Source organism: Trichechus manatus, unplaced genomic scaffold, assembly GCF_000243295.1.
Source record: "Trichechus manatus latirostris isolate Lorelei unplaced genomic scaffold, TriManLat1.0 scaffold00068, whole genome shotgun sequence".
Taxonomy (NCBI): Eukaryota; Metazoa; Chordata; class Mammalia; order Sirenia; family Trichechidae; genus Trichechus; species Trichechus manatus.
Window position 1 is genome coordinate 4,945,432 of NW_004444004.1, and position 18,047 is coordinate 4,963,478.

The following is an 18,047-nucleotide window of genomic DNA, read 5'->3' on the forward strand; positions in this document are numbered from 1 at the left end:
CCAACGTGACTGGGATTAAAATCGAATTTTCCCTATGGATATGGAAATCCAATATTGGTGTTCTGCTGATCTGCCCAACTTTTTTGTTAATTGAAAGATAAATATTTTAAACCTGTGATTATAATGACCTGATTCTAAATATGGTGGCAGAATCAATTTTTGTAAAAGAAATATTTGATTTGTTTTGTTTCTCAGCACTGAGAGACTGCCTCTTTATTACCTTTGCATTCACATATAACACTACTGTTCTTGTCAAATGGTTTTGATGAAATTGGTGTTTGTAAATTCTCAGTGACATCCAGTCGAAGTCCCCACTGGACCCTCTGGAGCCCTTTTTTAAGTGTAATTTTCCAAACCTTTTTCCTAGTTGAAGGAATGTTGAGTGTTGTCTTTCTCCCCTTGCTCTAAGCATCTGTGAAAGTGTATCAAACATTGGATCATTGAAAGGCAGTGATAGGTATAAATAAGAGACATCTGGTTGTTAAAAACTGTATATGGTATAGTATGTGAACCACACATCCTAGGCCAGTGGTTTCTCGTCCTTGGTTGCACATTGGAATCACCTGGGGGAACTTTAAGGACTCCTGGTGATAGGTTCCCACCCCCAGGTAAAAATGGTAAGCCAAGACTAGGCCAAATACCAAGCTCTGTGGCAAGTCCTTTACAGAATACAGTCCAGACTTAAAAATAAAAACCCTTCATCAGCTCTCTTTGAGCATGGTTGTTCAATCAGAAAAGAACTCACTATTATTCTGCCCATATTTTTCCATTTAAACTGGGAAAATATCATGAGTATTCTGTAAAAGCCTTGTTGAAATCCTGATGTATGTACTCTATGGCATTCTCTGATTTACCACCCCAGTAACACTATCAAAAAAGAAATGACACTAGTTCATCATATACCTCCATGATAATGCCCTTTTCAAGTTTGCTTCTCTCCTGAAAATGGATTCTGAGATCATCATTAGAATGTGCTAGCTACTGCATACCTAGTACATATTGGTGCAAAATGAAGCCATTGATCTGAATACTAGTGATTAGGAGTACAGTACCTGTATGGCAAGGGAGAAAGGACAGCAGAAATCTAAAATCAGACCTGTTGTCTGCACTAAGAGGCTTCCTCTCCCCCTTTCCCTGCACTTAAATCTCTACACAAATGTTGGTTATCCTTATTATTTGTTATAGGACCAGGGGAATTCTGGTTATCCTGTATGACTAGAGAAGAGAGTTGAGCAGAATAAGAGAATCTCTAGTAACTAAAAAACGGCAACTAAGGGCCAAACTGCTTCTAGCTCACTCTGACCACTGGAACCTGTGCTGTGGATTGGAATGTCTGGGTTTGATGGCGCGTGCTCGTTTGGAATTAAAGGCAGACATAAACTTCCTGAGCACCAGAGAAGCAAGCATACTTTGCTAGCACTCAGTCAATATTGTTTTGAATGTATTTCAGGAAGAGCTGGGAGCATTCCCTTCTTTTTCCGTAAGCCACTATGGAACAGCAAGGTTTATTGATGGTTTGTTGACACTCCTTCTACTTTGAGGGGAAACCTATGCCTAAGTGGAGGGACGAATTAGGATAACTGCAACTAAAATAATTATAGAGTAGTAACAGGTTTTCTTTTTAATCACAAAAAAATACTGCCTGTCAAAAGATAGACAGCTCTTAAGAATCATGGGTTGTCAGGAATTCAGCATAGGAAAATGGGACTTAGCCATAGGAAAGCTAGCTGCAAGTCTCATTTAGATTGTAATTCAGAAGCAGACAGCTCAAACTGGTGAGTTATGACCCAGAAGACAGCCAAAGGAGAAATTGATTCCACAGCACACTAGAAATCCAAGTGCCTCTGACTCAGAGAAGAAGAAAGAAAAATTTAAAATCTGGTGATCGGAGACCCACTGTTGACCAAGACTGACACTCCCTTATCCCACAATTATTATTCCTCATACGTCCTTAAAGCATTGCTTGGGAATAAGACAAGAATGCATAGCCCTGGTGGCGCTATGGTTAAAGCACTCGGGTGCTAACCGAAAGGTCAGTGGTTTAAACACACCAGCTGCTCCTGTGGAGAAAGATGTGGCAGTCTGCTTCCATAAAGATGTACAGCCTTGGAAATCCTATGGGGGCAGTTTTACTCTGTGCTATAGAGTTGCTTCGAGTAGGAATAGACTTCACGGCATTGGGTATTACCCTAATAGGTACTAGACCTAGAACTAAGTAGTAGTGGTTGTGTGCCACAGAGTCGATTCTGACTCATAGCAACCCAGAGCAGAACTGCCCCATAGGGCTTCTTAGGCTGTAATCTCTACAGGGGCAGACTGCCAGGTCTTTTCTCCCATGGAGCAGCTGGTGGGTTCAAACTGCCAACCTTTCGGTTAGCAGCCCAGCACTTAACCATTGCACTACCAGGGCTCATTAGAATTAAGTAGTTAAGTCCATTGACATCAAAGTTCATCCTAAAGAGACAAATCATGGAGTTTGATGATGGACATTTGCCCACTGAAATGCCCACTCTTGGGTCTTATTTTTTGGGTTTTGAAGTCTGTTGTTGCCAGTGAGAAATTACTGTACCAAGAAAATCAGGGTTTTCTTGACAATTAAGGTTTTTTTTTTTACTTTTGTCCCCATCTTTGTACCTTTTCCAACTTGGTTGCAACAGCATTTTAGAAGACCTTTTGCATTCTGATAAGAGATGACTCTGAGATGTCTTAGATAAGCTTCCCGGGAGAGAAAGTTAACTGAATTAGGGCAGTTTTAGCTCTGTCCCTGAGTTCTAACATTATCTCAAGAATCAGGCTGACCTTTTTGCTGCAACTTGCTCTTTCTCTCTTATTTTTTTTTTTGGGAGGGGGGTGTAATCAGGACTTTTCACCTAGGCATGACCAACAAATGTGAGGGGACTAGACAAGGAGTTTTCTAGTTTCTCCAGCAGGTGTATGCATTATATGAGTTGAAGAGTGAATTCTGTTCCCCTGGCTGACAGTCAGGAACTCCATGATCTTATTTAGATTACTTCTCACTGGCCTCCATTTCCTTATCTCTTCAAAAGAGTGGAATTTGACTTGATTATTGGTTACTGGTGGATTCCAAGAAGCCCTAGAGCCCTAGCATTCCATGTAGTTCCATGAAGGGGCCAAAGGAGAGTCACATGGACAGGGTTCTTTGTTCCACCAGAACAGTTCTGCTTTAATTTGTTTTCTGTGTTGGACCCTCCCATGAGATTTACTTTACAAAAAGGGAAATTCACTGGTCCCTTACTCTGAGTCTGTGTTCTTTGGCTGTAGATAGGCTGTAACTTTCCCTGACTCTGTAGAAAGGGCCATCATTTGAGTGTGCATTGTCTTTAGGAGGGCTTCCAGAGGGGTAATCTTCAAAAAGCAGCTCAGAGACATCTCTTTCATCACTTCTTGTCCGAATCTGTAGCCTGTAGAGTGGAAAGATCTCTCCTTTCCTACCAAGCAAAGACGCTTGATCATTCTGTGAAGGATGCTGCATGTGGGACTCAGTAACCCCTCTCTGATAGTAATCTCAGGGAGAAGCCAGACAAGAGCACTGCAGTGATAAAGCTGTTGCAGGGATATGTGGTGTAGACTCTGGGGTGTGATGGAAAGAATCAGATGTTATTGTGTACAGAGCTGTTCAGCTGATGAGCTGCATATCAAATAGAACTTGAAATCAGTTTATGTAAGCATATTCCACAAAGCATATCAGGCAGGCTGTTTGATCCTAATATGGTAATTTGGAAAAGCCCAGAAGAATCAGGGAGTTAGTCCCTTTCAGTCCTAATATTCTGAAATGAGACATGAGCAAATCTAATGTTAAAATGTACCTTAGAACTCAAAAGTTAGGTGTGGGTTGAAGAGAAAATAAAAGGTGAGGAAGTCGATACACCAAATAGAGACGTAGTTTTGTGTTGTAAAGACCAGAAAAATGAGGCAGTAGCTGAATAGGACCTAGAATCCAGGCCCCCTTGACCCCGCAGTCTTTATTTTCATTTCTCTTCTCTTCATTCCACCAGCCACCTTCTCTCTTCATTGTCCTCTGGCCCCTGTCCTCGCCCCAGTTCCTCCTGCTCCTTCTCTTCACACAGCGTCTCTCCTCTACCTCCTGCTCCATTTTGCTTTCCTTCATTTCCTCTCTCTACCCCTTACCCACTCCCAACACTCCCACAGTCCCAAACCCTGGATACTGCTTGGGCTGCCCAGGTGTGTTCCATAAGCACACATAGCCCAGTGAGTTCCTGTTAAGTATTTCCTGAGAAGTACTTTTAATACCGAGAGATTCGAATGAGCACGTTCAAATCATCTGGTACTTATTTTCTGGCATTGGCCAATCCTTTATGCTTGAGAGAAGTACTCTAAAGCTAGGCTAACACCTAGCGGTATCTAATTGCCTTTTACCATCAGCCTTTAAGGGGATAGATCTATGATAGGTTAGTTTTAAATGATATCTTAAGGATTAAAAAAACAACAACAAATGCCCCCACAAAATTTGGTGACAGATGAGAACTAGTATGCAAGACAAGTTGGGAGCTCTATTTGACCATATTGCTCATTCTGTTATCACCATGGAGTGTTGGGTTGAATAAGTCAGAGTATGGAATACAAAGTTAAACCAAAAAACCAAACCCGTTGCCATCGAGTCGATTCCGACTCACAGCGACCCTAAAGGACAGAGTAGAACTGACCCATAGGGTTTCCAGGGAGTGCCTGGTGGATTTGAACTGCTGACCTTTTGGTTAGCAGCTGTAGCTCTTAACCACTATGCCACCATGATTTCCAATACAAGGTTAGTTGTAATGTAATAATTTCTTTTTGCTTATTTAACCCTATTTACTCTCTTCTTAGAAATAAAGAAATGTCAGGGCCTTTCATGAGATCCATAAACACCAGAGGCAGCAATACACTTTGGCCTGTAACCTTTGAAATCCCAGGTCATGAGTAAAACTAAGTCACATGGTGGTCGAACCACTCATTGTCAAATCTCTCCCATAAAACACTCGAAGTTAGTTGAAAAGTCTAAAATGAGAAAGGAACCAGGACAGGAATAGGCTGCAGGCAACAACCAGAGTACACGTTGCTTATAAACCCTCAACATACATACATATAGACATTGGTGAATACAGTATGAAACTCCTCCGTGTACCTGCTCTTTGTTCCCTAGTTCTAAGCAGGTGAAGAATGACTTGAGAGGTTCCGTTTCCTCTCTAGATGTAGAGGTGTAGCAAATAAACTATTTACTCATGCTCAGTGTGCCTCCTCTCTGGAGGGTCCCTTGACTGCCTCTGCTAGGAGAGCCCCTACCCCAGAGACTGAGAACAGGGAGGGGTGGTATTATACAGTGCTGTATAGCGTAGACTCTGGACTCTCACTCCCTGGATTCAAATATTAACTCCACCATGACTAGTTGTGTGCCATTGGGCAAGTTATCATACTTAACCCCACAGGGCTCAGTTTCTTCCACCTGTCAATTGGAGATCATAATGGAGTCTACCTCAGGGGGTTGTGTGGATTATATGAGCTAGTAGTAATCATTCAATAAATGTTATCTATTAATACTTCTCATGAACATAATACTTATACAGATATTGATATATAGATGAGTACCTCTCTTGGTCTTATAGTTCAGTTACATTCTATGTTATTTTTTTAAATTTTATTGTGGTAAAATATATATAACAAAAATTGCCATTTTAACCATTTTTAAGTGTACACTTCAGTGACATTAATTATATTCACATGTTGTCCAACTAGCACCACTATCAGTTTCCAATTTTTTTTCATCACCCTAAACAGAAACTCAGTACCCCTTAAGAAATAACTCCCCATTTTTCCCTCCCCTCAGCCCTTGGAAAGCACTTATTAGAGACTATGATCTCTATGCACTGGCCTATTCTAGATATTTCATGTAAGTGGGATCATACAGTATTTGTCATTTTGTGTCAGACTTGTTTCATTAAACATAATGTTTTCAAGGTTCATCCATGTGGTAGCATGCATCAGAACTTCATTTCTCTTTATGGCTGAATAATATGTATATACCACATTTTGTTTATTCATTCATCTGTTGATAGACACTTGGGTTGTTTCCACCTTTTGGCTATCATGAATAATGCTGCAATGAGCATTGGTGTACAAGTATCTGTTTGAGTCCCAGCTTTCAAGTCTTTGCAGTATATACCTAGTAAATAGATTTTTATGGGCTAGGCTTGGAGCCCACTTAGCATGTATAACACTACTTCCATGGGAAAATTTGTTTTGAGTCCTAAATATTGAACTTAACGAAATTTTTACCACACTCTACCCTCTTTGTAAAGGGAGTCTTCATATTAGTGCTGGAGCCTTTTATGGTGACTAACACATTATCATATATGTCCCCTGGTTTGTTTTCTAACATCTTAACCTAAACTTGATAAACTGCTATAATGAACTGAAGTCACACACTAAAGCTTTTTAATTAAATGTTTAGTCCTGTTGCAAAACTGCCTTAATGAAAATTTACTGAGTACATATGGATTGTTTTGGGACTTCTTTGGAGAAATGTGGTAATTTCTAAGATGACTACTTTGATCTTTTTTAACTGAGGAAATTGCTAATAAGGTAAATTGAATTCACTCATTCAACTTGATAAGGTAGTTTTCTTTTAGTTTTTAGGTAAATTTAGTTGCACATTGGGTTCAGTGAAAACTGTGATGTTTGTGTGTGATTGCCAAGAGATTTAGAGTTTTTATTAAGAATTCCAGAAAATCTGAAACTTCTAGGTAATATGTATATCATGATGAAGAAAGCTACCATTCTTTAGGCCAAATGTTGTCTTTCTAACACTATAAGGTCAGTAGGTTATGGAGCCTACATTACCTCATCTTAGGCAGAAAACATACTTTGTTTAATGATGTAACATATTAATCAAGAACACCTTCTCTGTCCAAGGAAGGATCAGCCAGAGAAGAGTACATTTCTGAGCCATGTTTCAAGTTCCAGGGAGCACTTGTTCTCTCCCCCTATTCCTCTCTGGGTTTGTCTGCAGCAGGTTACCACATTGTGGTGCTCTTTCTTTTCCCTCCCTTTGATGGCAGCTCTTTACATACACTGCTCATGTGTGTAACTTTCTTCCTTCTCCCACACTGAGCAGTGGGTAGTCTGAGTTACTGGATACCAGGCCCCCTCAGCTCTGAAAAGGCCCTTTTTAAAAAATTCTCTGTATATCTCCTTATATTTTAATAGATTATTTTAGATTCTGAGCTTTAATATTTTGTATATGAAAGTCTGTTGTATCCCCAGCTCAGTTAAATTTATTTGTATACTTTGGCTCTTATTTCCTTCAGCATCACATTCGTTGAGCACTTACTTTGAGCCAATTGCCACAGAATCCAGAGATGACCACGACACAATTCCTACCTTCCATGGACTCACAGTCCAGGAGGGAAGACAGACATGTAAACAAGTAGCAAGTATTCACAATACAATGTGAAAATAGACTTATGAACAAAGGGCTACACCCCATTGCCGTCGAGTCAATTCTGACTCATAGCAACCCTATAGGACAGAATAGAACTGTCCCATAGGGTTTCCAAGGCTGTGATCTTTATGGAAGCAGACTGCCACATTTGTCTCCCGTGGAGTGGCTGGTGGGTTTGAACTGCCGACCTTTCTTCGGTTGGCAGCCAAGTGCTTAACCACTGTGCCACCAGGGCCCCTGAAACAAAGGGTTACAGGATCTCAAAGGAGGTAATGTAGGGTGACCAACTATCCTGTTTTGCTTGAGGGACATGAGGCCTTCGGTGTTAAAATTAGAACAGACTCCAGAAAACCAGTATGGCTGCTCACCATATCTGTCTGGGAGAGATGGAGAAAACTTCAAAGAGGAGATGTCATTTGAACCACAGCTTGAAAGGCAAGTAGAAGTTCACCAGGCACTTAAAAGAGAGGAGGATATCATTTTAGGCAGATTTGAAAGAGCATTTTATATTCAGGGAATGCTGAGCAAATTAGTGTGAACAAAGCAAATTGGCTTTGGCCAATGTGTATGTGTATGGATGGGGCCAAATCATCCCATGATAAGGAGTCTTTACTATGTCCTGTGGACTACTGATTTTCAAATGACTCTAGTGAATCCCTTAGCTCAAATGAAACCTTGTTTGGAAGCATAAATAGAGAAAAAATAAAAATTTCTCTGATTGAAAGAAACGTGTGAGGGCAGAGAGCTAGAATCTCTGTGCCTATTCCCTCCCTCTCTCCTTTTTTTCCTCTTGGAAGCTTGTGAGGAGGGTTTTGGGGAGCACAGTTTGAAAACCACATCCGTGGACCATGGGGAGCCACCAAAAAATTTAAAGCAGAGGAGTGAATGACATGATGAGATCTGTGATGAGAAAGATTATAAGGAGAATTGACTGGAGAAGGAAAAGACTTGGGTAAGGAAAACCAATTAGGGGGTTATTGTAACAGTCTGAGAGAAGCCCAAGCTTAAGCAGACACCACAGGGATAGAGAGAAGTGGATGAGTATAAAGACATTTCTGAAGTTTGCATTACTAGGACTTGGTAGACTGATCATAGTAAGGGTGAGGGGAAGGAAAGGTTGCTAGGTGAGGAAGGAGGAGAACTCAAGGATGATGGTTTCTTATTTGAGTTATTTGATTGCTGGTGAAACCATTAATGGGGCTATGGAATACAGATATGGATTGGTTTTGGAGAAGAAGAAAACCAATAGATTGGGTAATAGTGAAACATACCCTCTTTTCCATTCAAAAACTCAGAAATTGGACACCTTTTTCTTCTGCATTCTGTAGAAACTTTAATTAATTAGAGTTTTTTAGACCCCTGGGGAAGGCAGCCAACTATATGGATAATCTCTACGGTAGCCTAATTTCTAATAGCCAGCTCATTTTCTTTTGATTTTTCAATAAATCAGATAAAACCAAAATATGATCACTCATGCCTAGGTCAATTGTCCTTCATCTAAGACTTGACTTTGATATTAAAACCCTTTTTTGTGTGCTAGTCTTATTGGCTGCAACTGTTATTTGTCCCTTATTAGCAGAGCAGTGGGTAACAATTTTATTTTTACTAAGATAGTACCCAGCTTACACACAGGATGTGTTCCAAAAATTAATTTTAAAGTTAATTATTTGGAACTCAGAGTACATTTTTCCCTAGAAGCAGCATTATACATGGTGATTAGGTTTCCAGGCCAGTCCACAAAACCCAGTTTAGCCCATAATATAACTGAAAGTGTAGATTTTTGCAATGGAAATTAGTTGGAAATAATGCTGTTGCAATTAAAATGAAAACAATAGTTGAAAAATAAACAGTCTGAGTATTTGTTTCCCTCAGAGGGGTAGTGCTTGATGAAAAGCAGGTTTAATCCTAGGAAGACAAAGAGAATAGATGAGGATTTTTGTGTGAATTGGACACCACAGCTTTTTAAGTTTATTTTTTAAATAATGTTTTGAGAGGGTTTAAAAAAAATAAGAGCAATCGTGTTCATTGTGGAAAAATTGAAAAATATATTTTTAAAATTAAGCCATCAAGAATCCTGCCAACTAGAGAGAACCACTGTTAGCATGCTGGTGTGTCTCCTTTCAACTTTTCCCTTAGTACGTGTATTTCTTAATTAGTCCAACAATAGAGGAATGGCTTAGCAATTATGGTGCATCCACATGATGAACTCTTATGCAGTCCTTAAAATGACATTTCTGAAAAACATTTAAAGACATGTAAAAATATTTGATATAAAGAGAAATGAAGTCCTGATACAAGCATGCCACAACGTAGACAGACCTTGAAAATATTATACTGTGTGAAATAATTCAATCATAAAAGGGCAAATATTGTATGATCTCATTAATATGAAATACCTAGACTAGGCAAATGTATAGAGACCAAAGTTTATTAGTGGTTACAAGGGATGGGAGGGAGAAAGGGGGAAATCATTGCCTGGCAACAGATATTGGTGATGGTTGCACAACATGATTGATCTCACTAAACTGTAAATATGAAAAATGTTGACTTGGCAAATGTAGTGTTATCTGTATTTTTAGAACAATAAAAAAATTATGATACAGTGTTGAGTAAAAGGCAGCCTTACACTGATACTTAGATTGGTGATGAGGGAACGTTAAGTAGATCAACACTGATCAACCAGGGCATGTGTCAACTGTTATGCTACCAAGCAATACTCGCCATACTCACTTCCACACCACCCCCCCAACCAACAACAACCACCACAGCCAGGCTTTTCATAGCAATTCTGAAGAGGGCATATGTGCTCTTTGAAGTCTATAGAGATTGGTAGCACTAGCTCTTTGTTACTTCTGATTTTTCCTTCAAATTACAGAGCTTTCTTCTCCCTGGATGCATGGTATCACTAGCACTACTCAAGCTTAACAACTATGATGAGGGTCATTTTTTTTTTTTGATTCATAAATGGAATGGAAAGAGGGCCATGAATTTCCTGAGGTAATTAGGCAAGGATTGAACAGAGATGAGAAGGACTTGGGTGAAAAAAAGATGTGTATGTACTTGTAAGGAAGAAGATTATATGGAGTAGAATGTATTGAGCTAAGAATGATGAAAGAAAAATGAGAAAATGGAACCTTATGGCGTACATACAGACCTAGAGAGAGTGGAAAGGAGAAAAGAGGTTGTTTGTTCAGGGCTGGGCTTGGTTACAGAGCAGAAAAGAGCAAGCAAAGGATAGTAAGTTTGGAGACATGTGTCCAGCTGAAATAAGAGTTTTAGAAGGAGGCAGCAAATGTAATTTGCAGCAACCAATTTTCTTTTAATAAGAGAAGAGAGATGGTTTATGAGGACAGGTACTTCAAACAGTAATTATCCAGGAACTAAAAGCACTCCGTGTGAACTTTTTATTTAATATAACTGCTGTGGTTGTGCCCCATTTGATTGTAGCACAGTCGATGATTGCCAGAAAGCAGTTTGAGCATCCTTTTTCTGTCTCAACTCCTTTTAGTTAAGACTGGATTTGCCACTGACTTTCTATTTGTTGTTCATCCACTAAGGAGATGAAAATTAGAAAGGAGTGAGAGGTGGGGGAAAGGAAAGTGTTTGTGTGGAAGGAGGTCTATTAACATGTAAAATTTTTTAATGTATTAAGAAAATGCAAGGTTTCATTGCACTCTATAGAAGCGTGTGACACTGTAATTCTCACCCATATCTATGTAAGAGAATCCCTCTATGGAATTCTGTGGCTTTTACATTTTGGTGTGATTGTGAATTACTTAAGGAGGTGGTTAAATTGCAGAGATTCAAAGTTATTAAGTCTAGGATGGGTTACAGGTCCTCAGCTAGTGGTTCTCAATGTTGGCTGCAAATTGTAATCACCCAGAGAGCTTAAAAAACACTGATGCCTGGGTTCTGCCCCCAGACATTTTTATCTAATTGGTCTAGGGGTAAGACCTGGGCATCAGGAGTTTTAAAAGCTCCCACAGGTGATTCTAATATTCAGACGGGTTTGAGAACTTCTAGTTTAGCCCATTACTTAATGACGGTGGGGGGAGGAGGCGGTGGGGGGTGGTGGTGATTAAACCAGTGGTTCTCAAAGTGTGGCCCTGGAACCAGCAATTTCAGCCTCAACAGGACCCTCGTTAGAAATGCAAATTCTTGGGCTCCTCCACAGATTTACTGAATCTGAAACTTTGAGGGTGGAGCCCAGCAATGAGCGTTTTAAGGAAACCTCCAGGTGGTTCTGGAGCATGCTATAGGTTGATAGACAGTGGATTAAAGAGCACTTCCGAACCCTTTCTGAGGTGCATTTGTGGGGGTTGCTGGAGAGGAGAAGAGATGTCCTCGCCTGCTGATAGAAACTGACCTGGGAAGGACTTTGGTAGAAATGTTTTTAATTAATACTTTTAATTATAATGTTAGAAATCATGGTGAGGAAGGTAAAAGGGATGATAATTTGCTGTAAAGCCCAAGCAAGTTCAGGAGGGAGCAAGTCTTCATCTGAATTAGGTTCGTTACGTGGGCAGGCATAGCCCTGGTGGCAGTACCTGCAGGCAAACTCCTACTTAGCCTTCAAGAGTCTGCTCAAATGCCAGCATCCTCTGTCAAGATTTCTCTGAGCTCTGGTGCAAATTGCATCCTTGTATTTCCTTAGCACTTTCTACATTCATCTGTTAGCTCTTATCTTACTGTATTGTAGCTATCTATGTCTCTCTTACTAAATTGTGTGCTCTTTGAAAGAAAGGACACTGTCTTATTCATCTTTGGGTCCCCAGTGCCTAATATAATTCCTGGTACATACTAAATGTTCTAGAAGTGTTTGTTGAGGGGAAGGCATCAGGAGTGGCTGCTTTTTGCCTGTCAAGAGCCTTCAAAAGATGGGTTTACCTTTGTAAATTAATCATGGTCCTAAAGCTGACGACACTCTCCCTTGAAGTCTAGGGACCTGGATTCTGTTGGCACACCATGAATCAATGTCTCTCGGTAGTGGCCTTACACAACAGTGATATCTCAGATTGTGTGTGTGTGTAAATTGTCAAGTACCAGGACAACAACTGTCAACATTTCTCTTATTTTCTGTTATTACAGATAGATCTACATGGGAAATATAATCAATATAATTGATATATCTGCCACAGGACAAAAGTACTTGAGTATTTGGGCCCCACAGGTTGCCTCTCAGCTGGGCACTGCCATCTTCCTCTTCTTTGTATTTCTCTAATTCTATAACCTAGTTTGTTCATCCCTCATCTGTTCATAGATATTCTTCAAACAAGATAAAAAATAGATTCAGTAACCACTTAGCAAATTACAATCAGTTTTCCATTAAGCCTTCTGGAGGTTATACTCAGGTCACCATGATTGGATGTATGGGTGTTCCCAAACTCTTTAGAGTCACAGATTTACAGGCAATCCCTTGGTTTAATCTCCTAGGTGGTTAATCACATATTCATTATGTATGAATTTTTACTGGCTTAACTCTCAGAGGACAACCGTATAACACTTATTTCAAAGTTTTTTGAAGGTGGAGTGCCTCACTGTCAGATTCTGCCAAGAGTGATAATTTCTAAATGTTATAGGAACTTTGAAATATATGTCACTCTGATTTTCTAAAATGGAATTTTTAAGACCCAGAGAGTAAACCAGAAGAAACTGAGTTCATACCTTCTGTGCCGACCCACGTACCTGATATGTATGTGCTGAATAGATTTGTCTACTCTTTTTTCTATAGGCATTATATCTGATAGCCACTAATGGAACCCCAGAGCTCCAGAATCCTGAGAGACTGTCGGCTGTATTCCGTGACTTTTTGAATCGCTGTCTTGAGATGGATGTGGATAGGCGAGGATCTGCCAAGGAGCTTTTGCAGGTGAAAATAAAATAGGACAATGACAAAGACAGTCATTATATTGAGATTTTTCATGCATGTGACAGTAAGAGATGTTTAGAGTAAGACTGTAACCATTTGATTTTAAACCACAGGCGCATAAGTATAGGCATGCATCTAATACACGACTGATTGATATGTTGCCTTCCTTCTGAGAAGATGGTAATTTAATCTAAAGATCACTTTTGTTCTTCCTGGAATTTTATTTTGCAAGGAAAACAACAACAACAACAACAATAATGTGACCCTCTGGTGTTGACGTTTTGTTCTAAACTCTACTTGTGCCCCTGGATGTTGTATACAGGTGCTCTTGGCTGGAGGTAATTCTCTATATAACTATGCAATTATTTCCGTGGCATTTGCTACTCTAATGCTTTACTGGTCAAAGTCCCTTTGCTTGTGATGCCAATTGGCAGGCACCTGCTTGCCTGGGTGAGTACCATCCAGTGGTGAGTGCCTCTGTAACCATTTGTCCTTTTCGTGGCTCTCAGGGATTAGTATATATGATGATAATTACTACCTATTATGGACCGAACGCTTTACGTGCATAACCTCATTTGATTCTTACAACAACCCTGTAGGATAGGTGTTATTATCCCATTTATAGATGTGGAAGTTGAGGCTCAAAGAGATAATTAACACAAGATCACACAGCTGTTGAGTGGCAGAGCCTGGATTTGAACTCTGGATTGTCTGGCTTTCCACCACACACACACAAACCAATTTAGAGAAAAAGTTATATTTATATTGATAAATTAACACATGTCCGGGAGCCCTGGTGGCGTGGTGGTTAAGAGCTCAGGCTGCTAACCAAAAGATTGGCAGTTCAAATCCACCAGCCTCTCCATGGAAACCCTGTAGGGCAGTTCTACTCCATCCTATAGGGTCGCTATGAGTCGGAATTGACACGATGGCAACGGGTTTGATTTTTTGGTTTTTCAGGATTACACATATAGCTTTACCACTGAGACTGTTCCTCAGGGACATATATCCAGATCTGTAACATCCAAGAACAATGTTCTGTCTGTGACTTTGAACACATATGTCAGTTAAGCAAAAGGTGCAACACTTGATTATATAGAGTGCTAGCCCCAGATTCAGTCTGTTCTAGGCCAGAAAAAAAAAAAAATTTCCTATTGCTTGTGAACCCCCTCTAGAAACACAGAGCCACACCCAGGCAAAAAAATGTCCCAACCCAATGCAAATCACACATGGGATAAACTGATTTGGAGGAACTGAGGAGGCTCTACTCCTTGTCTGCTACGTGTGAACTCTTCACATGCTGTCATAGGGTCCTAGAACGTCGAATCTGCAATGGCCCTTTGAGATACTCCAGTTAATAGAAACTCAGATTACAGATGAAAAATCTGATCTTTTGAGTGCTTCACTTACTCATCTCTTTACCCCTCCCACCACTCTATATCCACACCTTGGTACACATTCCTCTTATGTCTTCTAAGAATGAGTGAACATAGAGGTACTCTTAAGGTACCTATACAGTTAAATGGATAATTGAATCAATTATCTAATTAATTCATACCCCAATGATTACTTTTATCTGAACCAGTCAAATGACTAATGCAAAATTGTATTTTGAGTCTAAGTTGTATAGTTTGCTTGCTGTATCTTTTCGTTTCATACATGTAAGCAATAACTTGCGTATCAACTTAAGTCCATATAATTCCGTTCTCTGACTGTAACCTATCATGGCCTATTTTAGAGGTTAGAAGGAGAGAGATGCGTGATCATCTCTCAGTGATTTCACACCACTGGAAAGGCTTGAGAGACGACACAGGTCTTGAATATTTGTATGCTTTCTATATGGCCCTAATACAATTCTCTGTCAGTCAATTGATATTTACGGAGCAGCATATGTTTGCAAAGCATGAGTCCAGTGGGTGATAGGAAACTGTTGAAGGCATGATACCTACTCTCAAGAAGTTTGCAATCTCCTTGGGTATATGAAAAGATAATGCAAGGCTTTTTTAGAGACTCATTCAAAACAAATGGCTATTCAAACAGTAAATATCATGTTGATTAGAGAAATACCTCTGTAGACTAGGGTGATCAGAACATGTCTGTGAACAGGAAAGATTTATGCTGGGCCTTGAAAGATGGATCAATTTTAGATAGTATGAGGAAAAAAAGGAAGGAATTTCAGATGGAGGGGTTAGGGTATAATCAATGGCATATAGGCAAGATTTAAGAGAACATAAAATAGAAAAGTCTAGCTGAAGTGAAAAAGAGGGAAGCTCTAAGACCATAGACTGCTTTGAACACCAGGCTAAAGAGTTGGGGCTGTATACAGTATGGAAACACTGAAGATATCTGAGGGACAAACATGATAAAACCTTTGTGTAGGTAGATTAATTTGGTAGTAGACATAAGAATTAGCAATATGAAAAAATGGAGGCAGGGGGACCAAAGGGGAGTTACTGTTAATAGTTTGAGATTGAGTTGATTAGGCCTAAACTAGGAAAATGGAATGGAAAGAAAGAAAATGAACAGAATGATATGATTTACCTGTGATATGGGAGGACGGGTGAATCAGGCAGATATTCACTTCTGGAAATGTCAGGAGACATGCATAGTGTATGCATGGGCACTCTATGCCAGAACCATTTTACATAATTTCATCACTTCTGTGCGTTATATGTGTGGACGCGTTAGTACATGGGCACGTCATTTGCAGAAAAAATATGGTATTTTGACTTTACGTCACGCAAGAGTACCCTGTTTGAGAGACTTTAACATATGTTTTTACATACTGAATTTAAGATGACAGAAGGACACTCAAGAGAAAATACCCGGTAGGCAATTGGAGAGGTAGGACCTGAGCTCAGGAAAGAGATCAAGTCCCACAATACAGATTTGGGAATCATCCCTGTAAAGCTGATGATAGGTGAAACCATGAAAGAAAATGAGACTTGTAAAGAATTAAATTAGGAAAAGAAAATAATGAGAGGCAAGTTCTGGTATGTGTGAGGTGGGAAGAGAACAAAAAGAGGAAAACGTCTCAAAGAAGGAAGGGATATTTATTTGGATTAAGCACTGCAGCGGGCCCAAAAGGGAAATGGTGGAGGCACAGCTATTGGGTTAGCAATTAGGAAGCCACTGGCTTCAGGGTCAAGTTCTTTGGTGGTCAACTGAGATACTCTTTTTCAGGCAGTAGGGCTGTTCCAGATAAACTCATCAGTTTAAGAAAATAAGGTGAGGCTGGTGCAACCAGTGAGATTTTACATGACCCCTACTCTGAGTTTCTAACTGTGCCCATCAGATTCCAGAGGATTTCATGACACTGAAGGACAAAAACATCTGAAGGACAAAAGCTGGCACTGTGTTTAATTAAACACGCTTAATTGGGTGCTCCAAATACATTTTAATGAAAAAAAGACTGCTTGAAAATGTAAAGTAATGTATTTGTTGGAGGAAAGAATTCCAGTAATTCCTCTTTTTCTTCTTTTCTTATCTTTTTGCAGCATCCATTTTTAAAATTAGCCAAGCCTCTCTCCAGCCTGACTCCTCTGATTATCGCTGCAAAGGAAGCAATTAAGAACAGCAGCCGCTAGGACTGCAAGCCTTACCCCACACCATCTCCCTCATGAGTAAGACTGAAATAAAACTCTGCTGCAGGAAAGATGGAAGAAAAGACAGTCAAACGGGGTGGGGGTTCTTTAACTTTCAAATAAATAGAAACTTCTTATAAGCCTTTTTCCTACTCCCTCAGATTATGTAATTTATTTGTAAGCCTGAATCGCAGCCCAAACAGGGCAGCGATGTCGAAGTGGCCATAAAGTGGTCATTTCCACCGTGAAGCGAAAGAGCCAGTAGTGAATCCCCTCATTTTGTGCATTCACTTTGAAGAAAATGGTTTCTCAAAGATGCACACTCCCTCTTCATAGTGTTGTGTTTGTTTTTAAGTTAGAGAGTAGTCCCTCTTGCATTCGAACCTCCTTCAATACTCCTTACCCAATGTGATGTTTTTCACATGCATTGTCATTAGATGTCCAGAAAAATGATGTCAACACTTTTTTTAAAAAAAAAGAAAGCAAAAAACAAAAAACACACAAAAAAAACATAAACAGAGCAAGTACTGTGTGAACAAGTGGAAGTCCATGCCCTAATAGAGTTGCAATTTTTTATTCTTCTTCTATAGTGGTGGCTTGGATTGTGTACCTATTTTTCTGCATTTGTATTGGAAAAGGTTTCTTTTAAGACATTTTCCAAAAGCAGAGAGGAATATGTGTGTTCAGGAAGGGCTTTTAAAAACTGTATATCTAAATAAAGCTCAAATGGTGAAATCCTGCCATGTTCTCACAATGATGCTTAAGAGGCAGTTGATTTATCATTTATATAAACCAGCTTGCTCATCTTCATGATGCCTGAAAAGGGACACACCGAAACAGTGGCACTCCTGTTGGGCAAGTCCAGGTCCTAAACCTGGGAAGCCCTGATAGGAGAAACATATTTAAACAAAAATGAGTCTTTCTCTGAGAGCCAAAAGGAAAACAAGATAAGTGTGTAATACTGAAATACTTGTTGGGAAGTAACTGAACAAAGGTAAAGATACCTAATTTAATCATCTCTTGTGCTTGTGGAACATATACACTGTAAAACAGGTACATCAGGGGGCAATGAGCCCATTAACCAACATTTCTGTATGATAATGATTCATTTTGACAATTTATAATGTTTTAATAATTA

The 18,047-nt window shown here is 39.7% G+C and overlaps 1 protein-coding gene across 5 annotated transcripts in view; it reads left to right on the plus strand.

The window, feature by feature from the left end:
• Positions 1 to 17,148, plus strand: part of PAK3 (p21 (RAC1) activated kinase 3) — a 339,855-nt gene extending 322,707 nt beyond the window's left edge. For 3 of the 5 annotated variants that reach the window (XM_004379772.2, XM_004379773.2, XM_004379774.2), the window contains 2 exons: positions 13,188 to 13,325; positions 16,823 to 16,912. In XM_004379772.2, the coding sequence (XP_004379829.1) occupies positions 13,188 to 13,325; positions 16,823 to 16,912 (228 nt within the window). Of the gene's footprint in view, positions 1 to 13,187; positions 13,326 to 16,822 lie in introns of all 5 variants that reach the window. The other 2 variants (XM_004379776.2, XM_023734474.1) reach the window with 2 other exon arrangements.
• Positions 17,149 to 18,047: the final 899 nt, after the last annotated feature.